The 27,957-nt window shown below is 47.4% G+C and overlaps 13 protein-coding genes across 13 annotated transcripts, besides 1 other annotated feature; 6 read left to right on the forward strand and 7 right to left on the reverse strand.

Annotated features, from left to right (window-relative positions):
• Positions 1-1,184: 1,184 nt before the first annotated feature.
• FPSE_05118 (uncharacterized protein) lies at positions 1,185-1,691 on the forward strand (the record flags this gene model as incomplete). Its single annotated transcript, XM_009258236.1, has 2 exons — positions 1,185-1,352; positions 1,404-1,691. The coding sequence occupies 2 exons, from the start codon at positions 1,185-1,187 to the stop codon at positions 1,689-1,691; spliced, it is 456 nt and encodes a 151-aa protein (XP_009256511.1).
• A 249-nt stretch (positions 1,692-1,940) lies between these two features.
• Positions 1,941-3,608, reverse strand: FPSE_05119 (uncharacterized protein; the record flags this gene model as incomplete). The annotated part of the gene is made up of 4 exons (XM_009258237.1): positions 1,941-1,975; positions 2,105-2,597; positions 2,644-3,450; positions 3,606-3,608. 4 exons carry the CDS (start codon positions 3,606-3,608, stop codon positions 1,941-1,943), a joined length of 1,338 nt encoding a protein of 445 aa, XP_009256512.1.
• A 1,281-nt stretch (positions 3,609-4,889) lies between these two features.
• Positions 4,890-5,773, forward strand: FPSE_05120 (uncharacterized protein; the record flags this gene model as incomplete). The annotated part of the gene is made up of 3 exons (XM_009258238.1): positions 4,890-5,144; positions 5,274-5,548; positions 5,599-5,773. 3 exons carry the CDS (start codon positions 4,890-4,892, stop codon positions 5,771-5,773), a joined length of 705 nt encoding a protein of 234 aa, XP_009256513.1.
• A 670-nt stretch (positions 5,774-6,443) lies between these two features.
• FPSE_05121 (uncharacterized protein) lies at positions 6,444-7,721 on the reverse strand (the record flags this gene model as incomplete). Its single annotated transcript, XM_009258239.1, has 5 exons — positions 6,444-7,033; positions 7,098-7,186; positions 7,241-7,367; positions 7,477-7,505; positions 7,567-7,721. 5 exons carry the CDS (start codon positions 7,719-7,721, stop codon positions 6,444-6,446), a joined length of 990 nt encoding a protein of 329 aa, XP_009256514.1.
• Positions 7,408-7,448: a microsatellite.
• A 925-nt stretch (positions 7,722-8,646) lies between the features above and the next one.
• FPSE_05122 (uncharacterized protein) lies at positions 8,647-10,144 on the reverse strand (the record flags this gene model as incomplete). The annotated part of the gene is made up of 2 exons (XM_009258240.1): positions 8,647-9,566; positions 9,625-10,144. The coding sequence occupies 2 exons, from the start codon at positions 10,142-10,144 to the stop codon at positions 8,647-8,649; spliced, it is 1,440 nt and encodes a 479-aa protein (XP_009256515.1).
• A 1,494-nt stretch (positions 10,145-11,638) lies between these two features.
• Positions 11,639-13,274, reverse strand: FPSE_05123 (uncharacterized protein; the record flags this gene model as incomplete). The annotated part of the gene is made up of 3 exons (XM_009258241.1): positions 11,639-11,910; positions 11,963-12,315; positions 12,364-13,274. 3 exons carry the CDS (start codon positions 13,272-13,274, stop codon positions 11,639-11,641), a joined length of 1,536 nt encoding a protein of 511 aa, XP_009256516.1.
• A 1,459-nt stretch (positions 13,275-14,733) lies between these two features.
• FPSE_05124 (uncharacterized protein) lies at positions 14,734-16,221 on the forward strand (the record flags this gene model as incomplete). Its single annotated transcript, XM_009258242.1, has 2 exons — positions 14,734-15,662; positions 15,714-16,221. The coding sequence occupies 2 exons, from the start codon at positions 14,734-14,736 to the stop codon at positions 16,219-16,221; spliced, it is 1,437 nt and encodes a 478-aa protein (XP_009256517.1).
• An 86-nt stretch (positions 16,222-16,307) lies between these two features.
• FPSE_05125 (uncharacterized protein) lies at positions 16,308-17,560 on the reverse strand (the record flags this gene model as incomplete). The annotated part of the gene is made up of 4 exons (XM_009258243.1): positions 16,308-16,398; positions 16,450-16,545; positions 16,597-17,407; positions 17,458-17,560. The coding sequence occupies 4 exons, from the start codon at positions 17,558-17,560 to the stop codon at positions 16,308-16,310; spliced, it is 1,101 nt and encodes a 366-aa protein (XP_009256518.1).
• Positions 17,561-18,027: 467 nt separating this feature from the next.
• Positions 18,028-18,694, forward strand: FPSE_05126 (uncharacterized protein; the record flags this gene model as incomplete). The annotated part of the gene is made up of 4 exons (XM_009258244.1): positions 18,028-18,037; positions 18,191-18,246; positions 18,341-18,467; positions 18,507-18,694. 4 exons carry the CDS (start codon positions 18,028-18,030, stop codon positions 18,692-18,694), a joined length of 381 nt encoding a protein of 126 aa, XP_009256519.1.
• Positions 18,695-19,651: 957 nt separating this feature from the next.
• Positions 19,652-22,924, forward strand: FPSE_05127 (uncharacterized protein; the record flags this gene model as incomplete). The annotated part of the gene is made up of 2 exons (XM_009258245.1): positions 19,652-20,049; positions 20,098-22,924. The coding sequence occupies 2 exons, from the start codon at positions 19,652-19,654 to the stop codon at positions 22,922-22,924; spliced, it is 3,225 nt and encodes a 1,074-aa protein (XP_009256520.1).
• A 555-nt stretch (positions 22,925-23,479) lies between these two features.
• FPSE_05128 (uncharacterized protein) lies at positions 23,480-24,010 on the forward strand (the record flags this gene model as incomplete). The annotated part of the gene is made up of 1 exon (XM_009258246.1): positions 23,480-24,010. One exon carries the CDS (start codon positions 23,480-23,482, stop codon positions 24,008-24,010), a length of 531 nt encoding a protein of 176 aa, XP_009256521.1.
• Positions 24,011-24,275: 265 nt separating this feature from the next.
• On the reverse strand, positions 24,276-26,500 carry FPSE_05129 (uncharacterized protein; the record flags this gene model as incomplete). Its single annotated transcript, XM_009258247.1, has 4 exons — positions 24,276-25,361; positions 25,419-26,027; positions 26,081-26,256; positions 26,311-26,500. 4 exons carry the CDS (start codon positions 26,498-26,500, stop codon positions 24,276-24,278), a joined length of 2,061 nt encoding a protein of 686 aa, XP_009256522.1.
• A 299-nt stretch (positions 26,501-26,799) lies between these two features.
• FPSE_05130 (uncharacterized protein) lies at positions 26,800-27,753 on the reverse strand (the record flags this gene model as incomplete). Its single annotated transcript, XM_009258248.1, has 1 exon — positions 26,800-27,753. One exon carries the CDS (start codon positions 27,751-27,753, stop codon positions 26,800-26,802), a length of 954 nt encoding a protein of 317 aa, XP_009256523.1.
• Positions 27,754-27,957: the final 204 nt, after the last annotated feature.

The raw sequence follows: 27,957 nt of genomic DNA on the forward strand, positions 1-27,957 counted from the left end.
GGCAACGCATTCTAACGGAATGGGACGTGTATATTATTATAGACGGAGGGTAACAAAGCTTGTCCCTGGAACCAGTCCACATCGTGAGGTAGTGAGTGAGAATGTCGGAGGAGCTATCTAAGCAGTCTGGCTGGCGTACATGATAGCAATCTGCGGGCTTGCTTGCATCAACAGCCATCAACATCCGGTATGGTGTAGTGGCTAACATTTCGCGCTCTCATAACTTGAGAGATCAGTACCGCGGAGCCCAGGGTTCGATTCCCTGTACCGGAGTTTCTCTTTTGCTGCTTGTGCTGAATACGTAGGTTTCTTTTTGTTGATGAGAGTGAGTGAGGATCCTTGATCATTGCGGATGTAGGAGACTGTATTGAGTGCGTTAGGAAAGACTGGGACCTGAGTCGTTAGATGCTAGACTAGGTTCCATAAAGTAAATGATTGAGATGAGTGGACAAACTAGCAACTTATGAACTGGAAGTGCGATGAATGCTTGTGTCACTTGATCTCTTCGTTGTGAGAATCGTAGGCGAAGAGTAAGCCTACAAAGGTCAACTGAAAACTGAAGGCCCGAGTACCACTATCCCAATGACAAGGACGTGTACCAAGCCATGTGTAAGTATATCCAAGAAGATAAGTCGATCGTCGCGCTGTGATGAGAGGCATGGCCCTTATGACTTCATTTGCAGAAACCGATGGGGACTGATAGTCAAATCAATAGGCAATGCTGGAAGTAGGTTGTTCACTCTGTGCTGCCACAATATCTGGTTCCTGGTGTTGTGAAGGTATCCAGATGTGTGACGATCTCATGAGTAATGCATATTATTTCAGAACATTCTTGTATCGTGCTATCCATTGACTCATGAATACCCTATCATTGAGCATCTACCTCGATATTGCAATCAATCCGTATCAAAAGCTGGAATGATGTGAAGAAAGGGAGCCGTTCATCTGTATTACTTGATTGGCCACAAACCCTCCGGGGTTGCTCCCTCCCCGTACGCACCAGCACATCCCCCACGTCATCCCCTGTCAAGCTAACCGTCAACCTCATCTCCTTCCCTTCTCATGACAATTGTAACAAACACCATAAACTAATTCTTCATCTCATCAAACGAAACTCTCTTCTTATTTCATTCTCTGTAACTTCTCTCTTTAACTGACTTCTTCACAACCTCAAAATAGCAACAATGGCTCCAAGCGCAACGAAGGACTCATGGAAGGACTTCCCAGAGGAGAAAGCATCTGGCTTTATTACGTATGCGCGTAACTCTGTCGATCGAGTTGTCCCTCCTCCTTCACGACAAAAGGCATATGATGAAAGTATGGCTTTTGCTTCCTCGCGACCTGTTCTCTTTGTAAGTTACCCTTCCCGAACCCTCCGCGCCAACGTCAGCTAACAGCAACAGTCTTTCATTGTGTCACAGCTTCTCCTCTCATTCCTCCCTCTTCTCATGTTCCTCACCTTTTCCCTATCAACCATTCTTTTCGCTCTAGGCGCCGCCATCGTATTTGCGCTCTTCTGGATCGGTGTCGCGCTGTTGGTCCTCGTGCCAGCTCTGCTCGTCACCTCATCTATCGCAGTGCTTGTTTGGGGCTGGGCGGTTGGTAGTTTTGTTGTTGCACGATGGTTGTACAGCCACTCCCCCGTCAGCGTGCAGAACGGGGAGGTTGTGAAGAAGGAGAACGGCAATTAGTTTTACGCCTGCACCGTCTGGCAACTCGGCATTGGGGCTGATTGGGATCCCCATGATATGTCTGCGTTTTGGGACCCGTGTATGGGATACGGACTGTACCGAGGGGAATAATGGTTTATTCAAATTGTGAAAGGACAGGAGTTCCGGACTTAATCACTTAAAGGGAAATGGGATAACCGCATTACTATATCGATGGTTTGCTCACAACATGGGTTCAAGTCATGTAAAATGACAATGCAATACGAGTCACTACTCTGCATCGAGTCCTAGGGCAATTTGCCGACCTAGAATTAATGCCCATCATAACAATCATTTGTATCAAAATTTGCTGTTGTTCAACGTCTATTCCTCATTAAACGACCGAGACCCATCTATCTCTGTCCCAAACGCGCTGGTACATTACAAATACAGACCCTCTGGCTCGCCCTCCTGCTTTGTACGGAGCACTCTCTCACGTGCCGATCGGAAATCCGCCATCTGCACCCGCATTCTTCGCTCTCGAAGGGCCAGCAGACCAGCCTCGGAGCAGATGGCCTTGATGTCGGCACCGGAAAGATCGTCCTTTTGGGAGATGAATTCTTCAAGATCAACATCGTCGTTAAGGCTCATCTTTGAAGTGTGGAGGGTGAAGATCTTGCGCTTGGTGTTCTGATCGGGGTTCTCGAATAGAATCTTTCGGTCGATACGTCCAGGTCGAATCAAAGCGGGATCCAGGGTATCGATCTTGTTGGTGGCCATAATGACCTTGACGTCACCACGGTCATCGAAACCGTCCAGCTGGTTGAGAAGCTCAAGCATAGTTCGTTGGACTTCTCGTTCACCGCCTGATGTCGAGTCGTATCGCTTCGTACCAATAGCGTCGATTTCGTCGATAAAGACAATAGAGGGTGCGTTTTCGCCAGCAACCTGACAATGTTAGTAGAGATCAGACCTGTCCAAGAACGGTACACACCTGGAAGAGTTGTCGGACAAGTCGAGGTCCGTCACCAAGATACTTCTGGATAAGCTCACTACCCACTATACGTAGGAAAGTAGCAGATGTTTGGTTGGCAACAGCCTTGGCCAATAGTGTCTTTCCAGTACCGGGAGCACCGTAGAGGATAACGCCCTTGGGGGGCTTGATACCCATCTCCTCGTATAGCTCAGGGTGGAGTAGTGGCAACTCCACTGACTCTCTGACTTCCTGAATCTGTTGCTCCAAACCACCAATATCGGCGTATGACTCGGTTGGCGCCTTATCGAGCTTCATCACACTGACGATAGGGTCGGCATCGTCCGTCAAAACACCAACAATGCTGACGCTCTTGTGGTGCAAAAGTACGCTGGCACCAGGCTCCAAAAGATCCTTGTCGACAAAGCTCATGATGCTGACGTAGTACTCAGGACCGGTTGTGCTGCTGACGATGGCGTGGTCGTCGTCAATGAGCTCTTCCAGAGTTCCAACGCCCATGGGGCTTCCTCGCATATCGTCAACACGGCCACGCTCGTCTGCTAATCGGTCAACGTCGGCATCGGTGCCAGCGGTTTGGCCCTCCTTGGCTGCCTTGGCCTTTCGCAGACGCTCTTGGTTCTCGACGTATTCCTCCTCAAGCAAGAGATGGTCGTGGATTCGCTGCATTCGCAAGAGTCGAAGCTTGCATCGGCTAGTAGGGTAGACGGCGGGAAGCTTCTGTGCGGCGCTGGTGCCACCGGCCTTTCTCTTCTTGCGACCAACTCGCGTTGTAGGCCTTGGCGGCGGCTCGTACTTGGGCTTATCCTTCTACAAGATTGTTAGAAAAGACGGCTTGAAGTAGATTTGATTTGCTTGCCTTCTTGTCCTTGTCATCACGCCCCCCTTCTCCCATTCCGGATTGACCTTGACCCTAGATAACGTTAGTAGCTGCAGCGACACCGTAAAAGCAGCGGAAAACCCACCATCCTGGAGAATTGATATACTGGAGCTCAATATATTCTCTATTGATGATTTATGTGTCGGGATTCCCTCTGCATGAATGAGGGTAGCTATTGTGGAGGTGATTTGATGTGGAGGAGAGGTCGAGGACGAGGCTCCAGAGCTTAGTGATGATGAAAGCGAGCGCCAGGCGCCAGGGAAACACGACAGCAGCTCCAGCCCAGTCACGTGTTGGAGATGACAGTCACGTGAAGTTTGACGATAGTATGATTTTTGATCAATGAAATAAGATGTAATTCGTATGATAAAGATCACTGTTTAGATTTGTGTTTTGATTGTAATTATTTACTTGAGCCATTTGAATGATCTACTGTGCTTCTGTTTTACGCCTCCAGTTGGGTAATCTTCTATTGCTTGTAAGTACATTTAGTAGTCGCCAACGTTCGGAGGACACACCGCTATAGCACAATAACTAATTCTGTGAATAAAGGCGGAGCATGCTAGAAAATCATTATAAAGCAGAAGATTGGCTGATGAGATGTCATTTAATCGGGAAACTTTGTTGCCTCAGTAGGCATTATGATATGAGACACTTGTTGAACCTTGCTGAGCCAGGTAGCTGAGAAGCTTGAGGAAGATTACCAAGGCAGGTATAAAGAAAGCTTTGACCCGTTGAAAGATTCCCCATTCTTAAGAGAAAGCAGTTGAAAGCCAATTCTTAGATGAGGCAAACATGAAACGTCTTTCTTAGCCGTGAACACAGACAGACACAAGGCGGAATGAATAAGCAGCTACAGCAAACAGGGGTGTTACACGGTTACGTGTGGCATGATGTTTACTTCTGTCGACTGCTGGAAGCTATCCGAGCTTCAAATGATGAAAAATGTACAGAATAGACTTGCAGCTTTACTTGTATTCAAGTACTTGAAACTTCACTTATAGAAAGATCCCACAGACTCACCTTTTCTGGTCTCTTCGTAGAAAGGTGGTGATCCATTCATCCTCCATCTATTATTGAACAACCAGCTGCAACCACCCCCACAAGACGGACGCTAGCAGCTCTTAGCGGTCTCTCCCAGTGGAGTGACGTCGGCTGGACGCTACGCCACAGCCTGACAAAAATCTAGGACCCCTCCTTCCATCGCCAACCCAACCAAATCTACCCAGTCTTTTGCACACGACCATCTAGAAAAGCTTACCCCCAAGGTTACATATTTGCCTCTTCATACCAACCGACATTCTTTTTAATTACAAAAATAAACAGCCTCCTGATATCTTCAGACAACCATCGCCCTGCAGTCAACATCATGTCAAGAGATCGTCGTATAATGAAGGAACTTGCAGACATCCAACATGATCATGACAGCTCGGGTGTAAATGCGATTCTTGTTTCCGAGGGGAACATGACACATCTCAAGGGGAGCTTTCCCGCTCCTCCAGACACCCCTTACTCTGGCGGCACCTACACCATCGACATTCAGATTCCTGATCAATATCCGTTCAAGGCACCGTCGATGAGGTTTGACACAAAGATTTGGCACCCCAATGTCAGCAGTCAGACGGTAAGTTTCAGATGAGAAGATGCAAAGAAGTCTCAGGTACACGAGCTGCAAATAAGGAACGGATGGGAAAGAGACTGAGTATGATGGGGGGGCAGGCAAGTAAGCAGTTATTGACCAACCCCTTTCTAGGGCGCCATCTGCCTCGACACACTCAGCTCCAACTGGTCTCCCGTCCAGACTATCAAGACCGCCCTCCTCTCTCTTCGAATGCTGCTCGAATGCCCAAACCCAAAAGACCCCCAAGACGCAGAGGTTGCAAAAATGATGATGGAGAGCCCTGAACGCTTCGCTGCCAAGGCCCACGACTGGGCTGTTCAACACGCTGGAGCTCCGCGAAGAGATGTCGATCTCAGTCAATACAAAAGTGAAGGCGCTCCTGCACCACCCAAAGTCGATGCAGCCCGGTATGTGTCCGATACGAACGAGGAGCAACGAGGGCTAACTCGGCATATAGGTACATGGGCTACAACAAAGACCTCGTCGAGAGATTCGTCAACATGGGCTTTCCTCTCGACAATGTTGTCGAGGCCTTCATTGCTATTGGTATTGAGCGTAACGGGGGCCGAGACTACGTGTTGGAGGAGGCATACATGGGTGACATTGTCGCTAGGCTCCTCGGCGAGCAATAATTCATCACCCCGTAGCACCTAAAGAGGAGGAACAGCATTTCTGATAAACGACTTTGAGCATGGTATGGGGAGTTAAACTGCGTTCCGGATTTGTTTCGTTTTTTTGTTTTATTTCATCTGTTCAACATAGACAAGGCCACAGGACGGAAGTACTGCTGTGGCCAAAATGGCAGACGTACTTAGTAGCGATCATGCAAAGTCGAGATATGATGTGACATTGTGGTTTGATGCTTGGCAGCTTGTACCATGCATATCTAGTACGATTTACGACATTTTCACGTGCAACAAACCATGCTCGTGCATGGCCTCCTGATCAAAGATAGCTTGAAACACTTTTCGACATTAGATAGGTAGTTCATGGTGTAATGTGACATTTTGGCGCATTGCGTGCTGAGGGTTATGTTATGGCACGCACTCGCCTGTGGAAGTTCAACACCAAATGGTTCTTTCCACAATCTAGCCTGCGCGCCAGCCAGACCATCCTTGCTCTATCAGGTACGTACGAAGAAATCATGCAATATGATGCAAATAGCCCTCCATGAGTGAGTCCTCGGTCAAGTATATGAACCGGGCTCTACTGACTCATTTACTTCCCCCAACTGAGACACTTATCTCATCTTCCGAAACGTCGAATGCGCTCAGAAGACGTAGACGTAGTTTAGTTATAAAATTATAGCAGATCGCGGCGGACAAACTCGTTGTAGAGAGCCTTGCCCAGACCAGCGGGGGAGCGCTCGACAATGACACCAGCATCCTCAAGAGCCTTGATCTTGGTGTCGGCACCACCCTTGCCGCCGGAGACGATGGCACCGGCGTGACCCATTCGTCGTCCAGGGGGAGCGGAGATACCAGCGATGAAGCTGACGACGGGCTTGCCACCGTTGACGGTGTTGGCCTGCTTGAGGAACTCGGCGGCGTCCTCCTCGGCGGAACCACCAATCTCACCAATCATGATGATACCGTCGGTGTTGGGGTCCTCGGTGAAGACCTTGAGACAGTCGATGAAGTTGGTGCCGGAGAAGGGGTCACCGCCAATACCGACGACGAGAGACTGACCGAGACCGGCCTGGGTGGTCTGATTGACGGCCTCGTAGGTCAGGGTACCGGAACGGGAGACGATACCGATGCGACCGCGCTTGTGGATGAAACCAGGCATGATACCAATCTTGCACTGTTCGGGGGCGATGATACCGGGGCAGTTGGGGCCGACGAGACGGGTCTTGTCCTGAGTCTTGAGCATGTCGGTGATGCGAACCATGTCTAAGTGGGCCCTGGGTTAGAAACCTTCAATTGGGCGTGATCCGGACATGAATAAAAAACCTACCATGCTGGGGGATACCCTCAGTGATACAGACAACGAGGGGGATCTCGGCCTCGAGAGCCTCCTCGATACCGGCAGCGGCCAGAGGAGGACTGAAAGATATTGTTAGGGGCGTTTTGGTTCGTTATGCGGTTGAGTAGACGTACGGGACGAAGAGACCAGTAGCGGTAGCGCCAGTAGCCTTGACGGCTTCTGAGACGTTCTTGAAGACAGGAAGGCCAAGGTGAGTCTGGCCAGCCTTCTTGGGGTTTGTTCCACCGACGACCTTGGTGCCTATTCAATGGATTGTCAGTCTTTGAACCCCTGTCACATGTGTATGTATATATCATGATGTATGTATGTATGTATGTGTGTCGAGATCGATATAGCGGGAAGACCGTACCGTATTCGATAGCTTGCTCAGCGTGGAAACTACGTCATTTGTTAGTTTTAATTGTTCTGCTAGACAAATCCGACTGTCTGCAATACTCACGTTCCCTGCTTTCCGGTGAATCCCTGGTAGATGACCTTGGTGTCGCTGTTGATGCGCAGGTTGTTGATGGTCTTGGCGTACTGCGACGAAGAGTAGGCGCGGCGGCCAACGTTCTTCAGCGCAGAAGCGCGAGTGGCTCTGGTGATGGACTGCATGATGGGGTATTCTGTTGTGGGAAAAAAGGAGGGAGGAGGGAAAGAGAGAGAAAGGATTAACGCTGCTTCTTGATTTGCAACGTTTAAAGATTAGAGGGGGGTTCAATTTCTGGGGACTTGGACTGGAGGAGCTAGAAAGGAAAAACGTCGATACAGGAGCTTGTTCTTGTTCGTATCAAGATTATCCCGTGGCCGGGATCTAACGGCCTAAACCAGAACGGGTCGACTCACACAATTTTGTTACCTCTGCAGTGTGTCAGTTTTTGATGCTGGACTCTTGTCTCTGCGCTACGGGTGGTCTCGGAGGAACTGTGCCGAGCGGAACATGGATAGTCCGGGGGTTACAGGTGACGAGAACCACTAAGAAGTCCCCGTGTACAGGTGAGCGTTTTGGTACACGGCTAATCGCGGGTTCTCGGTGAGAGCGATAACTAACGGGAAGGTGCGTCATTGGGCGCTGTAGGGGCTCTGGACCCTCTTTTTGCTACGGACTTGTAAGTCCTAATCATTGTTTCGATTAAAATCGCGGACATTGAGAGCCTGATTGATCCCGTGGGAGTGAATGAGTGAGTGTTGACCTTGTCTGTCTATCTAAAGAACGAATGTATTCTATCTACTGTTTAACGAGTGTAAATCCCACCTCTTTTATGCACCTCTGCTTCAACCTGTCCTCCTCATGTTGCTAATTGCAAGCAAATATCTTAAATAAGTCTTTGAATGAATGTCAAGAAAGTAACAATATCAAGATACACTTCCGAGGAAGTATCCCGACCAAGTCAGTTGATTCTCTGACCCTGGTATGCATGGCCGGCTGGTATAATTGATCACCGGACCAATCGTAACCACATCAGCCCTTTGACAATTCAACATGTGCGCGTCGCATGACATTTCAGTTCATTGCGCACATCTTTAATAAAGAACAGTCTTAGTAGACGCTCTTCACGTTCCAGCCAACAGCCAACACCCTCGCAGCGAGGAAGCAGGCAAGCGCCAGCACATACGACAATCCATCAAAGACGATGAGAGCCGTCCAGCCTGCATCGCCGTTGCCTCCAGCTTCGAGAAGAGCGCCGGCGATGGGTAGACTGCTGAGGGTTCCGAAACTAGCTACCATGAAAGCTGTCGAGATATAGCGTCCGTAGTCGCGCGGGTCGCAGAGTTGACCAACGCAGACAGGTGTCAAACCCAGGTTTGAGCCAGAACCAAAGCCAAACACGACTGCGAAAGCGATGATCATGGCTTGGGAATCACCAGCTGGTAACCATAGAGCGAAAGCTGAGACAATGCACAGCCCAAGGGTAAGAAGCATGACATTAAAGCGGCCAATCTTATCTGCCAGAAAGCCAGGGAGAAAACGACCGAGCAATGAACCAGCATTGAGAATCGAAAGGAGCGTGTAAGAGCTGGTAGGATTACCAGAGTATCTACCAGCATAAGAGACGATATAAGTCAACGGCACAAAGAGACCCCATTCCGTGAAGAATATCCCAAACGCGGCAAAGGTAAACTTGAGGTCTCTGAAGATGCCAAGGTCCGGCCAGACAGAAGTTACCTTGTTGTGTCGTGGAAGACGTGATCGCATAAAGAGTGTCGCTGGGACGGTAAGACCCAGGATGATAAAGCCCAGGATACGGGTTGTCCACGCAAAGCCAATGGTGGGGAGGAGCTTTTGCAGGACGATGGGGAATATAATACCGCCAATTGATCCTGCGGTCATTGCACAGCCTGTTGCAAGACCGCGGCGGACGTTGAACCAGTGGGCAATGGATGCATAGGAGGGAGAGTTGAGTAGGGCGCCTCCTAGACCGCCTACGACCGAGTATGACAGAAGGATCTGGTAGAATTCTGTACACATACGTTAGAGATTGCTCTGTACAAGTCCGTGGCAGATAAAGTTACTTACCTTCGCAAATGCTGAGGATGAACAGACTGGTAGCAATGAGTAAACCACCGGCAAGAACAATAAGTCTGGGGCCATATTTGTCAAAAACAGGCCCAACTTGAATGCCCACGATGAAAACCATAAACAGGTATAAACTAAAGATCCAACCAATCTGGGATGACGAGTAGTCTTTGAGCTGGTTCTCGGAAAAGTACGACTCAAACACAGCAGCGGTGTTAATGAGACCGTAGACGGAAAACATGCCACAAAAGGAGCCAAAGACTACAAGCCATGCTTGGAGGCCACCCTCGGGAAAGTCGAGGTTAGGCTCATGGTTGTCCGTGGAGGAGGTTTCGGTGTACTCGAGGCCCGGAGCCGTAACCGGGGCCGATGGTGATTTTTCGGGATCGCCGCGCTGGATCACCGACGGCGGAGGGGAAGTGGAAGAAGGACTAAAATTGATAGACTCGTCCTGCACAGGGCAGGCTCGGTGCTGGTTTTTTAGGCAGCTGTCCTCTGCATTGTGTTGGTTGTATGTCATGTGGTAGCTAAAAACACCTCTTGATCACAAACGAGTTTCTGGGTCTTGATCAATGGATGGCAGTGAATTTACATGGAGAGAGATTGTTTGAAAGGTAATTGAGATGAGAGAGATAAGCAAAACTTCCGAGGAGGGGGGATAGAGTAAGAATTTATATGCCGGGATATGCAGCCGATGGACTCGGTGTATGATGACTATGAGTGAGTGTTGGTTAGGTTGGGCGCTATCTACAACTGAGTCTACTGCAACAATTCAGTTTGTCTAGTGCCAGGGCGTCGCCTCCGTAGAGGTGCATGACTTGGCACTTGACCACAGGCTACTAATTCGTTTAAATTACTGTTTTGATGAGTCAAGGAGACGTTGTAGTCCTCTATGATGATGAATTGCCTGATCTGATTCATTGACGAGTGTCAAGTTACAGTTATATTCAGTTAGAACCCGTTTTGCCACATCTTTGAAGGAGCTAGACTAGCAAATCTGGGGCTATCGGATACTCTAGCCGTGATCAATGAAACACCCCCGAACGAATCACATTAGATATATTTTGATACCCTCGTTGTTATTCTATACGAGTCCGAGTCGTATGATGAACAAACATGCATGGGAATTTAAGCTCTCATTAGTTCGATGTTTGCTCAACGTGCAGAGTGGAAACTGGTCTCACCGTGGCGCTTACCACAATGTAGGGTCTTGACTGAGCGACACCAACAACAACGCTTATATAAGAGAATATTATTTGGCGTTGAAGAGTATGGAAATAGTTCCAGGTTTTCTATAATTAGTATTATTCTGTTGGTGGAGAATTGATATTAATTGTTGCATCGCCAAGTATCTGCCCTGTGACCCTTTGGCTGACCGCAACAAGTAATTGTGGTCTCATCCAACCCCCCATAATTGGCCATTAATCACTATAGTAGCTAGATTTTAGTGAGGTATTATAAAACGTCCTTGAATAGTCTGTGCTGAGACCCTTCTCACAGTAACCTTCAGGCGTTTGTGATATAAAGCTCGGATCCAGCTATTGTCAACGTGCATGGCTGTATGATCTTGCAACAACTCCCCTATTCTCTTGTAATAGCTGCAAGATTACGTTTGCCTTGACATTGAATCATGGCGTCCATGTTGCCACTATAGAAGCACCCTTGCTGCGAATCGCAGTTACTTACTAGACGGGGCGTCCATGTAGGCACTGGCAAGTTCACTGTCGTCTTGGGTCTACCAAGGTCTCTACGTAATTTCATCTTGACAGTAATCAGTGCGAAGGGATAGAGGGATTCCCGTGATCTTCAGTGGGTCACAGAATCTACAAAATCTCACGATAACTTAGCTCATTTGTCAAAGTCAACCATAGCCATCGGCTATGCGTGCAGAAGTTGAGGGACTCAAAGATGCAAAACCCCTTTCCTCCTTGCCGTATTCTATTATAACCATACTGAACAAACTGTATATAAACAATGCCATATAATAATGCTGCGTCATAACCAATGCCCCACCTCAAATGCCGTTGCTCTTACATGAAAACACACCAGACACCTGTCCAGCTTCAAACTGGTCTATGATACCTTGAACACTGACATACGTCCCCAGCGTGAGGTACAAAACACCAGTCAACATAATGATGATGTTTAGAGTCACGGAAAGGAAGTCAAGGATAGGCTGCCGTGTCCTTCCAACCTTCTTATCGGCATTTCGCATGCGAAAGTAGGCCAGTGCCCAAAAGATAAAGCCGAACCAGCAGTTGAACAGAGATGACATGACGGACAACACTAAATTATTGGTGAGTAACGCTCAGTAGCAAAGTCGAGTACAGTTACTTACAAGATGAGAAGAAGGGAATCAGCTCAGCAATGAGGAATGCTGCAGCCCAGCTGAGGAACAAAACGAAGCTCCACCAGGACCAGCCCTTGAAGGTATGCGAAGTGAGATGCTCTGAGTCTTTGAACATGCGAAAGAAGACGAATCTGCCTGTCACGCTGGCGTAGAGGCACCCGACAAAGATAATAGTAGGAATCATGAAAGAATATGAGACCTTTTTGTAGAGGTCATTGAGGACACCAAAAGCTGGCGTGACCATGTACTGGTTACCCGTGTAAGCGTAAATGACTGAGCCGACTATGCTGAAGGTGACGATTTCGGCGCATGTGCAAGCCCACAATGCTTTAGGGAAGTCGCTATAATAAGGTTAGACAATAGCTTTGCCAATTGACAGTATAGCTTACCGGGGATCGCGCATCTCGGCAATGAAGCTGGGAATGGTGGTTTGGCCGATAAACGTGTAGCTCATGTTCATAAAAGCCGACATGCCTGTAACAAGAGTGGTGCTACTTGGCGTCCATATCGAGATTATAGGCTCACCCTTGCTAGGATAACCAGCAGGCTTGCCTTGTGCTCCCGAAAAAGCGGTTGCTAATATGACCGAGACAAAAGTAAACAGTGTCGACGCAAATGCGAGCTTTGACAGCATGCTAAAGGTACGTGGGAGCGACCCGATCCAACTGATGGCGGTCACTACTACGGCGAATGCAACAGTCCTGCAGCCCTTGATGTTATCGGCCTCGGTCATGGTGTTTAGGTAGATTGCGCCGACAAGGACGTGGAGAGCTTGGATAAAGGTGTTGTTGAGGACAAACATGGCTGCCGTCCACCACCAAGCCCATCGTCCATTCCACCAAATCATCTGGCCGATGTCGCAAACATCGCGAACCTCGGGGTGTCGCAGACAGAATTCCCACAAAACGAGACTCGTATACAGGACGAGCCCAGCAACAACAGCAGTCAAGATCAATCCGGGGACAAGGCCTAGAAGACTGTAGGACCAAGGAAAGCTCATGATAGAAAGTACAATGTACTCGCTAAAGAGAAGTCCAGCCGTCTTTTGCCAAGAACATGTTCTGTACTGGATGGCATTTCCCGCTTCGGAAGCGACCTGCTTGTCGTGCAGGTCTACAGCTGAGGTGCTATCTGTCTCGGAGACAAGGTTAGATGCCAAGTGCTCGGCGAGGGGTTCGACGCGGGGACCAATAGTGACTTTGGAACCTCCAAAAGCTGATGCGAGCCAAGGCGATCTGTTTGCAGTGCTTGAGCTTGGCGTACGTTGAGCCTCGTCAAGTGTGGAGGTTTTAGATTCCATGGCTGTGCTATAAATGATCCAGTACTGTATGCGATAATGTAGCTCAATTGTAGGGAGGGTGAATAGAATATGGAGGATAGCGCTGGCAGATGGAGATGGAGATGGATAAAATGACGGGGATACTGCAGATATAGCAGAATGGAAGAGAAGAAAAGTACTCCATCTCGTAGGGAGCAGCCGACGGTAGGCCTTTCTTTCCTGCCTTCCTTAGGTACCCCGGTATTGCATCACCAGCCCAAGCCAAGTCGAGGGGAAGGTACGTCGATCATCTCCAGCCTGCTACCCTGGGACAGTGAGGGATTGAATGAACTCCCCGAGGCCTTGCATGACGGAGGCGCTGAGGCGTCAGGTTTCAAGGTAACCAGATAACTTAAGTCCATGGAACCCTACAGTACTCGTGCTGATTGGACTGACTACCACAAGTATGGGTCATGACGTACTCAAAGGGTTCAATACGACACTTGCAGATGCAGGTTGTATTGCACAGGAACCTGTTCAATCACGCAATGCAATGCTCATTGCTCGGAGCAAAGTAGTTTAGTCTAGTGGAATTGGGTTTTAAGCTTACTTCCCAAGCTTGTTTTTGTTCCTCAGCTTCTACTGGTTGCTTAACGGGAATAATATGCAATCCCCGGCACCGCCGAACGCCCGACGATTTAATGAGAGCGGCCTCAGGGTATCAGAAAAATTGGCCGCTGGAAGCATAAGAGACGAAATTAGTAGATCAGCTTATGCTACTCAGACTATGCTCTTTAGGCTATTTATTTTGTACACCAATATTTGAGAGGTCAACTTTTCTGTTACCCACTAGAGCGGCATCCTCAGGGTATCAGAGACATTGACCGTTAGGCACGTAAGAGACAAATTTAGTCGGTCAAATTATGCGTTTCATTATATCTTTTAAGCTATTTATTTCTGTCGCCCAAAAGCTTATAGGTCAACTTCTCTGTTACCCAATAGGTCATATATCTAAGGACTTATACCCACAACCGAAATGGTTCACCGTCTTTGGGAGTGTCTTTTGATGAATGGAAATAGCACTGATGATACTTCGGTCATTTCATTCTACCCAGATGACATTCTACCAACCTACGTTCCATCGACGCACAAGTAATAATACACTCTACCTGATCTTCTGTATACACAATGTGTTTGCAAGTTGACACGTACAACCGACGACTCCATAGTGGGCACCTTGTCCTAGGAGATACTCTGGAAATAAATATATATCTTGAGTTGAAATTGGCCAGTCAAAATTCAACAAGTAATAGCCATGGTCAATGCGAAAATGCAACTCTGATGACTTGGCTCAATTTGAACCGGCGAATAGAACACTACCAAGAACCAGTTTTTATCCGTTCCATTTATCAGGGAGTTAGGAAACCCCCGAAATGATAGAAGTTGCTTATCGGTCAAACCTCCCTCTCCATCTTACATCTCATATCTTCTTCATCCAAACATGAATTCTCTCACCGCCACCGAAAGCCTTATCGCGGCTGGCCTCGAGGCACGCCTCTTGGTACCAAAAGATTCCGACTTTACAGCTCGACAGGAATCATACTGGTCCAACAGTGCCAAAATCAAACCCGCATGTATTGTGCAGCCCCGTACCTCTGATGAGGTTGCCAGTATCGTCAAGGCACTTGTAGCTGCTGGCCACAAGTTTGCTATTCGCAGCGGTGGCCATACAAACTGGGCTGGATCAAACAACATCGAGGGTGGAGTCACTGTTGATCTCGGTCACTTGAACCATATAAAATATGATGCCTCCACCGAGACAGTCGATATTGGACCTGGCTGCAGGTGGCGAGATGTTTACGCTCAGCTGAGCGAGTATGACCGTGCTGTGGCTGGAGGCCGTGAGGGTAATCCTGGCGTTGCTGGCCTTCTTTTGGGAGGTGGAAACACCTTCTTTACAGGACTACAGGGCTTCGGATGTGACAACGTCATCTCCTACCAAGTTGTCCTCGCCAGTGGAGACATCGTCACTGCAGACGACAAGACCAACACTGACTTGTTCAGAGTTCTCAAGGGTGGCTCCAACAACTTTGGCATCGCCACAAACTTTACCATGAAAGCTATTAAAAATGGTCGCGTATGGGGTGGAATGGCTATGTTCCCCGACCAAGCTATTCCTGAAGTCATCGAAGCCCTCTACGAGTTCACAGAAAATGTGGCCAATGACGTTCACAGCAACCTCGTTACTGTCTTTCAATACTTGCCCGACCTGGGAGAAATCGGTTCAGCCTCTGTTTATGCCAACATGAAAGGTATTGAAAGGCCTGCAGCCTACAAAAAGTGGCTTGCCTTGCCCGAGATTTCTACTCGTGTTAAAAATACAACTGTCGCAGAAATTGCTTCTGATTATAATCTTCCCCCCAATTACCAGTGAGTTGACTCGTCCTCAAACAACTTGTTATTGAAACTAACGTCTTGTAGTAACACCTGGTTTACCTGTTGCTTCAAAAATGATATCCGAATCATTACCAAAGCTTCAGACCTGCATACCAAACTAGTGGAGGAACTCAAAGAATTTATCCCTGATGGCAATTTCATCACCCAGTGCATATACCAACCTCTGCCAACCATCTTTGGTCAACGCAGCGTCGAAGCTGGCGGCAACGTCATGGGTGTTGAGCGCCATCAACACAACGGCATCTTATTCTTAGCCAGCGCTATGGTTCGTACACCCGAGCAGGAGGCCTTTGCTCGACCAAAAGTTGAGGCTTGGGTTAGAGAATTGCGTGAGTTTGCTGCCACTATCGAGGGAGGAAACCTAGAGTGGACATATTTGAACTACGCAGACAAGACTCAGAATCCTCTTGGAAGTTATGGACTTGAGAATATCAGGAAGATGAAGGATGCGGCAGCGAAGTATGACCCTGGTCAGGTATTCCAGAAACTGGTACCTGGAGGATTCAAGATTTCGGATGTGAAAGACGTATGAATGTGATGAAATTAAACTCGAATTTGACCATGGATATCTTTAGCTACTTAGTTAATTCCTATATATCAAAAGGAATATTTGCAACATCATCTGCTAGTATCTACCACATAGCGGCCAGCAATGTTGCCCGCAATCATCATGTCGTAAACCTTCTGAAGCTCCGATAGACCGACAATTCTGAGAGTTCAAGTCAGTGACAGGTAATATCTTGATATGGAAAAAGCTTACTTGTACGGCGCATGGATCAGACCCTGTCTGTAAAATTCGATGGCCTCGGCGGTATCTTGGCGGTTTCCCACGTAACTACCCTTGATATTGATTTCCCTTTCATTATTTGTTAGTTGTTTCAGACAGTAATACATTCGCCTTACTCACCTAACAACAGTGTCGAACACAGGGGCCTTGACAAATGCATTGGCTGGTAATCCAACACAGACGATTGTGCCTTTGCTCTTGACGTACTGGCTAGCCTGCTGAAAAGGCTTCTCGCTCGCAGCCAAAAGCAGAACCGCATCCGGCCCCAAGCCTCTAGTGGCATTCTTGATCTCCCCTACAATGTCCGTAGAGGTTTTGAAGTCGACAAAAGTATCAGCGCCGAGTTCAGTGCAAACCTTGCGCTTCTCTTCACCCCCATCAAGAGCTGTTACGTGCAGTCCCATAGACTTGGCATACTGAATTGCAAAAACACCAAGGCCTCCACCTGCACCAGCAATGACTACACTCTGTCCTGGGCGAACGTTGGAGGACTTGAGGGCTTTGTAAACGGTAAGTCCAGCACACAAGATAGGTGCTACTCCGGCAAGATCGCAGTCCTTGGGAATACGCGCTACGTGCGCAGCCTTCCCGACAGCATATTGCTGGAATGAGCCGTCGACTGTATAGCCAGAAAGTGAGGCATGGGAACAAAGAGATTCGTTGGACTGGCGACATTGTTCGCAGCTCATACATGAGCCATGAAGCCACTTGAGACCTACATGGTCGCCTATTTCGACGTCTTTGACGAGTTCTCCTCGTGCTACTACCACGCCTGCACCTTCATGGCCCCCGACTAGAGGCATTTTGGAGGCAAGTGGCCAGTCGCCGTTGACCGCGTGAAGATCCGTATGACAAACACCGCTATACTTGATATTGATCAAAACTTCGTCTGATGCTGGTGTGGGAACTGGGATCTTTTTATACTGAACAGCTAAAATGGTTGGTTAGCCTAACTCAATGATCGTGGAAGTCATGATTTACCTCCCCCAGTCTTTTCCAAAACTTGTGCCCACTGTTCAGTAGGGATTGAGCTTGATGTAGTGGCATAGGCTGCACCTTTTCTGGTGTTGAAGTTTGTAGCCATATTACTGGTGTTGCCACGACTTTTCGAGCTGTGACGAGCGCATGCTTGACACCCAGAAGATACACAGCCCGTGCAAGGTGTTTTTTGTGTTGAAGAAAAGCTCCGACGGCTTGTCTGAATTGTTGCTGCTGCTAGGCGCGCAACAAGTGCTGTGTTTGGAGTAGCCAGCCTTGCTGGTCGAAGAATGCTGGTTCGCATCATATTACTTGACGATAGCATCTTGGGTTCTGAGGATAGTATGAGATTTGGTATTTGGTGGTAAACATGTATTTCAGATGTATGAGTCAATGCCTTGTAGACGAGCGACCTCGCTTCAACTTATAATACAAAATCAGATATCAGCCCATTCACATAATTCTATGGTGACATGGAAAAGGAGTCCGTTATCGTTTATCAGGTCATGTCAAATCACAGGAACTTTAAATTACCGGAACAATGGAACTACAAACAGTGTAAGTTGATGAGCTATGCCCGAATGTACGTTTACCCGCGGAGATGCGGCAAAGCCAGCTGACCCCGTGGGGTCGATAGTCGCTTTTTACCCTGGCCAACACAGTCTCGTGCTTGCTTCCATGGCAGGCTTTGGAAATGAGCCGATTTGGGGCACAAGGTTGTAATAATGGGTTTCAGTTCCATCACTGGGCCACGAACTGACAGACTTACTTTTGCCCGCAAACAAACAGCCGGTAAGAATATTTACTATAACAAGAAGGTGACACAACCCCACGACTAAGCATTGAGGTGTTTAAAAGACCTATTGACGCTCTCGATCTCTTGCAGCGCAGCAAGAGGCAAAGCAATTATCCTCTTGACCCGCACCAATATCCGAAACTCGAAACTGATGATATGGACGTCATTGGGGTTACAACAACCCTTGTTCAAGAAGAAAATGCATCCAAAATCAATTGTAAGTGTGCGAAACGCATGTAACTTTACGGTGGTTGAGGTATTTCCTCGGTTGTTGGAGGCTGGAACTATGAGTCCGAGGATGGAACAGCCCACCAAATATCACGAGATTTGGGATTCACGTCACGCGAGGTTATTAGTTCGACCAACAACAGCCATAAAATTTCTGATCGACTCTCCGAGGATCGGCGATATGTCTTCTGGTGCAACTCTAGACTAATGCCGTGATTTTGCTAATACTCGGGTTGCGTTGTTGCACTGACGAGACATGAATAAGAGACTTGACAATGGACAATAGAAACCGTGGTCACTACTCTAATTGATACAAAGGAGAACACGGTTAAAATATTATTTCATGTTTATCTATGATATAGTGATTAAATAGACACAGAAAAAATGGCTATCATGATCAGAATCTCGATCGTCATTCACAAAATAAATTCCAGTTGCTATAACCACATAGCCAGTTTGAGAGACTGGGAGCTAGGCTGCGTGCGTATTCGCATTACAACCTGATACCCTTAAGCTTTCTTCATGTCAAGGGCAATATTATGATTCATTCCTCCTACACTCTGCATAATGAGATTCTTACTGGACGTTTCCATCCAAGTTGCTGGTATCCTCAAACGTTTTTGGCTATATCACAGCCACAGTCCGCGCAAGCAACATATGTATTTTGGTTGTATAGACACGAACAAATATCTATCATGAACATATAAATAACTTAAAGATGAAAACAAACGTCATCGCCGTAGCTACGCATATCAGCCGTGATATAAATAAATCAAATAAAGATTGAAACTCCCAGGGTATTGGGTGAAACGTGCATATCCTGAAGCTGGTTAGTTCATTTCTGGGTATAAATGTGTTACGAAAGACGTCATAGCTAGCTGCATCTCCCCATGCTAGCCATTGGGTATATAAATGTATTAATAACCAAATAAAACCAGGCAGAAGTTATTACAAGAGAACGCCTTGTCCAGATGACCGTGGCGCAGCTGCGATGTATACGAAAGCCCCATGTAAAATGTGTAAAAATAGCCGCCTGACTAAGCCATCAACTTACACGGTCTAGGCTCCATCGTCATGTCTTCTTCACCTGGACGCGTATCACTTTTTGACTCTTATTATATTTATCGACGATAATCTGTGCTTGAGAAACGCCATATTTCATTCTGGATCGTTATGGCTGCAATTGTGAATGTAAAGGATGCTGCCTCCCGGCTTGCACAATTCGCCGATGAAGCTGTTACTTTCTTTCAACAACTTAATTCCTCTAACAAGGATATTATAAAACGGCTTGAACAGTGGGAAAGCTTATCGAGATTAGCGAGTGAGATCGAATCAGTCCCCTCCACCGACAGCAATGACACTGAGAAGCAACTCGAATTTACAACACAAATCTTGCTCCACTGCTCTGAGATCACCAAAGACATTCTGATTGGATTTAACTGGCGCGAATTCACTTTGGACGATCCGGGGCTGGTGACCGTGTACGATCGTCTTAATGGACAGAGAGTCAAAACCCTTTTTGAAGATCTGGAACGAGAACAGTTATGTCTGGTGACCTTCCGAGAGTCAGAGTACGTTATGAATAAGTCTGTTAATGAACCGAGCTGACTATTTGATAGATTCAAGTCATTATCATGTGTTTCAAACTCTACGCATCAACTAGAGTATTCAAATTCTTTCAAAGAGCGCGAAAAGGAACTTTTGCACTATTTATTTGTTACCGACCCACGACAGGATCTTGCATCACTCGAATCAGCAAAGGGTCATGTTCTAGAAGGCACTTGTGCATGGATCACAGAAATTCCCGACTTCCGCTATTGGCTCTTGCCCCCCAGCAAGTGCAAAGGTCTTATTATCCAAGGAAGCCAAGGCACAGGAAAGACCATGCTGGCCAGTTACATCGCTGGTCAACTCGAACGATTATCTGGACACACGCCTGATGAAACCGTGCTATACTTCTTCTGCAGCCAGGGAAACATCTATAAGAACTCCGCTACGGCCGTTCTTCGTGGACTTATATGGCAACTGTGCAAACTGAGGCCGGGACTTATACACCATGGGCTTGACAAGATTCGAGCTCACGGTAGCGACCGCATAGCATTGGCAAAGAACATGGTTGAAATCCTTTGGCAAATCTTTATTGCCATGATTCGCGACCCAGCCGCAGGAACTATTACTTGCATTCTCGACGGAATCGACGAGTGTGATGTATCATCGATCAGGGGTTTGACACATCGGCTCTCTGAACTTTTAACCTCGCCCAAATCTCCTCAGAACTTTCGACTCCTCATGACTTGTCTATCAGCACCTTCCCAAATGAAGCACAAAGATACCTTCTCAATACTATCTCTCGATTCAGAACTGCAAGAGAACAATGCCCGCGATGTCCAGCTCTATATAAACAAAAGCCTCAAGAAGATCGCACAAGACAATGAATGGCCTTTGCAACTCCACGGCCAAGTGGTAACAGCTCTCGCATCACGACCCAACCAGTCTTTTCATTGGGCAAGCTTGGTATTATCTGACCTCCGATACAAATCAAAACTTCAGATACCCTTGCACATCAGGTGTCTAAGTAATAGTTTTGAAACTATCTACGGCAACATTCTGCAAGAGATCCCGGTCGAACATAGAAAACGGGTGCGATTATTGTTTAGTTGGTTATTGCTTGCATACCATCCTCTCACTATTCAAGAGCTACATGCCTTGATGGGAGATCAGGCTTCCGACTCAGAGACCAGTATCGAAGATCTAAAGACCTGTATCAAGGTCTGCAGATCCATTGTCGTCATTAGACCAGAGACGAGGAAGTCGGATTTGGAATACGAGACAGTGCAGACTGTCCAGCTATCACAGCGCTCAGTTCGAGACTTTCTTCATCGTTACATGACAGTAGAAAGGACCGGTCCTGGTGCCTTTCAGATACACACTGATAAAGACCATGAGTCTATTGCGTCGCGATGTTTGGATCTGATGGAAGAGTTGCTCCCAATCTGGTCGGAGGGCAAGACAGACGAGAGATCCGATCTAGTGCTTCCCTATGCAACCCGGTTCTGGTTTAGACATCTCGGAGAGTACCCTCAGTTACTCCAAGACGATAAAATAACAGCAAAAGCTATGTCGTTCCTGACGCAGGACCATGTTAGTCGAGGATTGTGGTTCACATACCTGTCAAAGTTCAAGGATACACGAGAATATATCAAAAAGCAATGGACTGCAAGAAAGCATGGTCACCATTTTCCTACAGTCAACGGGCTTGGGGAAATCACGAATGTCATCATAGTCGAGCAGCCAAAGGATTTGATTTCAGCAGAGAGACTCAGCGCTTTACAACTAGCTTCACTTCTTGGCATAATACCAGTTGTTCGGAAGATCATCGACACCACAAGTCTGGCAAGATATCTGAGACAGACCAACATTCGATCTTCACTATACAGCGTCTATTTCACGCATCCCAGAAGCAAGACTCGTATATCAGAAACTCAGGAAGGACAGCCGATATTAGCCACTGCGGAACTTGTTGCGATGACTCCCCTCGAGCTAGCCGTGCTTGAAGGACACAGGGAGGTTGTGTCTCTTTTATTGGACAGTCATCCGCACTCTAGCATGCGACCGGACTCGGAATTTGCTCTGGAGACGGCCATCAGCCAATGTGACAGAGAGATGGTGAAGTTGCTGATAAGAGCTGGAGCCTCAAAGCTGAAAGCCTCCAAGAATTTTGATGGACCTATTGGTACTGCCATGACCAACAACCGCTTAGACGTGGTCAGGTTCTTCTGCAACTCTGATAACAGCATCTGGGAACGAGAAGATTCGAAACGGGATGAGATTACGTATGCTTTACTGCACTTGGCCAACGATGCGACACCGTATCCTCACGATGAACCCAGGTTTGAGGAATACGCAAGAGTTCTGCTTCATGGCAATGCTTCGCCAAATGGTACTGTCTCTTGCCGTGAAGGTCACAGTTTCAGACATTTGAAATATGGAGTCCTGCAGTTGCTACACAGTCGTGGAATCACCCTCCAAGCTCTAGGTCCATTCCCAGACGAACAAACACCTCTAATGCTCGCTATCTCATCCATGCATCTGAGTTGTGATGGGGTCGATCCAACAGAAATCGTCCAATTTCTTTTGGACTCAGGGGCCTCCGTTAACCAAACAGACCGAAAAGGATGGAGTGCTTTACACCACGTCGCTAACCAGATTGCGCTGGGAAGAGCAAAGAAGGCCTGGGAAGATATGCACGACGGCGAAGAGTACAAGCTATATGCCATTGCTGGTCTTTTGATCGAAGCTGGTATCAACCAGGATCTGGAGGATAGGGAAAAGCGCAAGGCGGCTGATATACTCGAGATTGTGGGTGCTCCGGTATGGAAACGGGATAATTCATGGTATGAACGATTAATGAGAAGTGAACCTACGAGGAGGATGACCCTTGAATAGATAGAGCATATGATATAGTTACTTAATGTCTAATATGATAATGCCTTGTATTTTGATCATGCATTGAGATTCAGCTATCATATCACATCATGACACTCACTCGAAAAGTATATCTAACACTTCTGGCCTTCGTCATCGACCTCAAAAGAAAACACAATCAATGATAAGAAAACACACAAAGTCGATTTGGCAGCGCTAATGTCGATCTGTATTTCCTCTCAGCCCTGAACTAACCTAGCGCTTTGATTGACAGCGGTTGATTCGTGTCTTTGCTTTTAGCGCTCAGGGGTAAACATGCTTGTTTATTCCATGATTTATCACGATCAGCAGAAAACAAGAAAATAAACGTGTTAGTTGCAGCGCCAAGTTCAATAGTCTGCTGTTAGTTTCGTGCTAGGAGTCAGCTTAACCAACACTTATTCCAAAAGGATCATCACTGCATGAATTGTCTGTGTATATATTAGAGAATGCTGCCTGTATTGTTTACTTACTTGTAAGCATTTGTTATAGAGAAAATTTTGTCGCTCGTTTTTGCACATCACTACATTCGTTATAATGGTTTCATCAAGACTATTCACTGGCTTTATTGCCCTCGCTTCTTTCCATGCTGCCAATGCTGGAGCATGCCGTCCTAGATCCAGCACTGCAATTGTATCTGGAACTGACACCACTCTCACGACCGCCGAGACCTCATTCCAAACATCTATCGAGACTGAGACATCTTCCGTTACTGCCCAAGAGACAATCACCCTCGAAACCACCTTCTCGCTCACATCTGCCGAGACATCAGTTGAGACATCTTTCGTAACAGAGGATGATCTGACTACCACTCTCGAGAGCACTCAAAATCTCGACTTCACAACCGACATCACCTCTTTCATCACCCTCCCTGCTGAGACCACAACAAGCGAACTCCCTGCAACTACTTCCGGTTTCGTTCCTGCCGATCTTTTCCCATGCATGTCGGCGGAGAGCTGCAGCGCTGTCGAGTTTTGCGATCAAACCAGGTGTGGATGCGTTGACGGCTTCTGCCAGCTTCTCGACATCGATATTGATGTTCCAATCCGACGACGACGTCTTCATTAATCGAGTTCGTCCCGACTTCTTGAGACACACGAGCTTCTTGGTATATCGTCCTAGTTGCGATAAAACGATGCTATGTGCGAGGGATTATATTATGCATATGCAATACTTTCTTTCGAGTATATAATAGATTATCAGAAACATAGCATTGGATAGATACAATGCCCTTTGATGCTGTCAATGCATATTCCGGCAATATAGAATCTGTAAACCGTATAGATCCCCATCCTCCGCTACAAAGATTTAGAAGCCAGTGACTTGCCAACGTTCAAGCATACAGGCGCTTCTTCGCCGCCTTTAAACCTCGATTTCCATGACTATTGTCATCTGCAAGCGCAACGTAACCGATATCCTCGTCAGGCTGAACATCTCGGATCTTCAGGCGCCTATTCTTTAACAACGTCGCACGCTCGTCACCACAATAGGTGCTGCCACCTGCCGGGACATTAATATGGACAGAGTCTCGTGTCAAAGCTGAGATGCTTGTGAGAAAGTCTGGAGCTCTTGTTACAAGGCTGAGCGAAACTGTGGCCAGAAGACTGATTCCCATGAGAATGAGAGAAACGATGTAAATTGCCATCCAAATATTTTGCACCTGGTACCGCTCCTCACTGGTTGTGAAGTCTCCAGTCGTATTTGTATACTGGATTGCATACATCCCTGGCATCCAATCCTCCATCTCTGTCATATTAATATTTCCAAACGATAGAACAGCGGGTGCATAGTACGAAACACGCATGGCCGTGTTAATGACCAAAGCTAGCCTCTGGGCAAAGACCTTGAGAGGGAGTCTGGTGAACTCGGTCGTGATACCAAAGCCGCCTGTCAGGTCGTCTTCCATACCTAGCGCTGGGTCTGTAAGGTAGTTCTCAAAGGGTGACTTAACTCCAGGATGGAAGGATTGAGTCAGCCAGGGCAGAGCAGATATAAAGGCTCCTGGTGCCGTTCCGCGATTAGTTGTCATATTCGTGCTTGGAATAGAGACGCCGTGGCCGCGTGAGTGACGAACACTTAGAGCTTGGCAGACCATTGTCTCAAAAGCGCGAGGTCTGTCGCACTTTATGTCAACGTCAACATAGACGTTGCTCATATCGCATATCGTAGAGTTGTTCCTGGTACCGAAGACCAATGTGCCACGCTTGACTGGCCCTATGCTGTATCTATCTTCGCTTGAGAAGTTGAAGTCACTATTACTTCCTGATATACCATTCGGTATGTCCATGTAAGTATGTGACGTGCCACGATTAAGCTCTGTCACCTTCTCTTCCACAATACTTGCATTCATAGTTTTGTGCGAACGCAACCCGTTGGGAATTCGAGAAAGCCACTCTGAAGTATTGAACCAGGAGGAGCACTGAGAATTGGGAATGATCAGTTCGTGGACTCACAACAATCATCAAGAAGCGCTTACCTCTAGAGCGATGTAACTCGCCGATATTTGCAGCGTGAAGTTGCCAGCAGAGTTTGAAGGTATCCCTCGAATAGGAATTCCGATTAAGGATTCGTATGTCGCTAGCTGATCAGAGGGTACCTTGATCCAGTTGTAAAGATCCAAGTTATTGTAACCGGGCAACTGCGTGATCTCGGGGACACGAACATTCCCCCAGAGATCAACCTTGGCATCTTTACTAGCTACATCCACGCCCCCCAGCTGTTTGATGACAGCGTCGAATCTTTTACTGGATCCGTTAGAGGCTTGCGCGAGCGCATTGGGTGCAGAGAGCGCAGCGCCAAACATGGGCAGTATCCTTCCCAACTGGTCGCCCCTTGTAGAAGAGCTCTCCCAAAGAGCGAAGTTGAGTGGCGGTCCAGCATCTGCCGCTGGGATGTATGAAATTTTGTGTTCCTGTGAACTGATGTGAGATTTAGTGCGGATGGTTCTGAGAACGGCCTGGCCGCCCAAGGGACTGAACGTCCAGAGAACGAAGAGTACTAGTGTCCATACAGATAGCATCCGAAGCACGAAAGCGGTTTTGATGGTATTGATAAGGGTCTGGCTTCCCAGCAGAATTGCAAGGGTCTTTATCACGCAACGTCAGTCAAATATTGGTGAGTAGCAACCGTTCCACTCACACCAAGTTCTGTGCCTTGCTCAGCTCGAAATAAGGCGACGGTACGAACCAGAGCGCCCAGGACAGCTGCCAAGGCGATGGGCCACAATGTCGATGCGAGCCCTATAGCTTCAAGTACCGCATCACCATGTGCAGAGATCGGCTTATCGTTCAATCCGTGAATAAAGAATGCAAGCACTCAATCATGGTTAGTGGCAAGGCAAGAAAAGCGAAAATAAATGAGATGCTAACCAATGAAGGGCACCCATATCAAGACTAGCGGAAAGAGCCAAATGACCTTCCATCCATAGTCGAGAGTTTTGGGATGATTGGGCCAACTCGAGGCTTCTTCTGTAAAAGTGTCACTGCGAACATCTTGTGTTTGAACCAGCAGAGAATGCGAGGATGTCTTGCCAGCACCCAAAATTGACATGTTCCGCATCTTGATGACTTTCCATCCGATTCTAAGGACGGTGCGTTCAAGAGTGGGAATTCCAAGTTATTTATAACTGCGATCGTTAATGATAGCTAGGCCGAGACATGCTGTCGTCATAATAGATGGTTGAGGGTTGCCAAAAGTGCAGATTTGAACCAAGGATCATCCGACATGTCAGCACATATGCAGTCACCACATATGCAGCCCAGGTTAGTCATACATCTAGTTAGCACTGCCACTAAAAGCAATTGATATTTTGTATTTAGAATGCCCTGTCAACCGCGGCTGAACTATCGATCCCATAACTAGGCCTTTGGGAACAGATCCTTATACTGCAATAAAGCCTCTTTATACAGCTTCGGCTTCTTTCCAGTCAGCTTCTCAACACTGTCAGTCGTCTTTGCCATAAATCCCCGCGCAACCATCTCTCCACAACACAGAAGATCACCGATACAAAGTTTCATAGGCAACTTCGAGAAATCACCAAAGAAATCCGTAGGTAAGCCGTGATCAAGCCACCATGTCTTGAGTTCCTCGTCAGGCATGTCAACGATTTCACCGTTGTAACCGGTCTGTTCGCACATCCACTTGAAAACTTCTTCATTGGTCACGGCTTCCGGACCGCTAATCTCATAAACAATGTTGGGCTTTCCTCTGCCAAGGAGTAAGGCAGCCAGGACATTTCCACAGTCTTCTCGTGCAACGTAGGCACCAGCTTGGCCATGTGTGTTGACCAGCCAGCGATCACCGCAAAACTTCCACGACTGTGCAAACAGAGTCGGAATATTATCTGCGTAGAGGTAGTTGCGTTGGATATTCCACTCTAAACCAGAAGCGTAGATGATCTTTTCGATAAAGTGGTGATCTCGAGGAAGGAAAGGAATATCCTCCTCATTCTCGGCTTCGATACCAGCACCGACGAAGGAGGTATAGCAAACCCTCTTGACGCCGCATGCTTTAGCAGCATCCACTACTGTCTGAGCCTGGCGACGTCGGCCTTCTCCGAAGAGCCAAGTTGAGATTAGCGAGACAGCTTCAGCACCTTGGAAAGCTGCTTTGAGGCTTTCAATGTCGTCGTACGTGGCAGTGACGACTTTTGCACCTTTGTCGGTCCATGATCTTCGAAGGTCTTCTGGGATGGCTTCTTGTTTGTAAGAAGTGAAAACAAGTTCATCATCAGGGTTAGCAATCTCCAAGGCGAAGCTAGCTGCAATTCGACCAAGATTGCCGTCTGCACCGGTGAGAACGTACTTTGGCATTGCGATTATGTGGTAATTTGAATTAACGACAGTAATTGAAGAATATAGTGAAGATTCATTCGTGTTTCTTGACAAGAGATTACCTCCTATTTATACGCTTTACTTGGATCCTGACCGTATTATCATGGCCTGATCAACATGGCGAGATATCAATATCGTACCGGGCGGTCTGAGTCTCGATGGAGTCGTGTAATTCCGAGATTC

Source organism: Fusarium pseudograminearum, chromosome 1 (genome assembly GCF_000303195.2).
Source record: "Fusarium pseudograminearum CS3096 chromosome 1, whole genome shotgun sequence".
In the NCBI taxonomy this organism is placed as follows: Eukaryota; Fungi; Ascomycota; class Sordariomycetes; order Hypocreales; family Nectriaceae; genus Fusarium; species Fusarium pseudograminearum.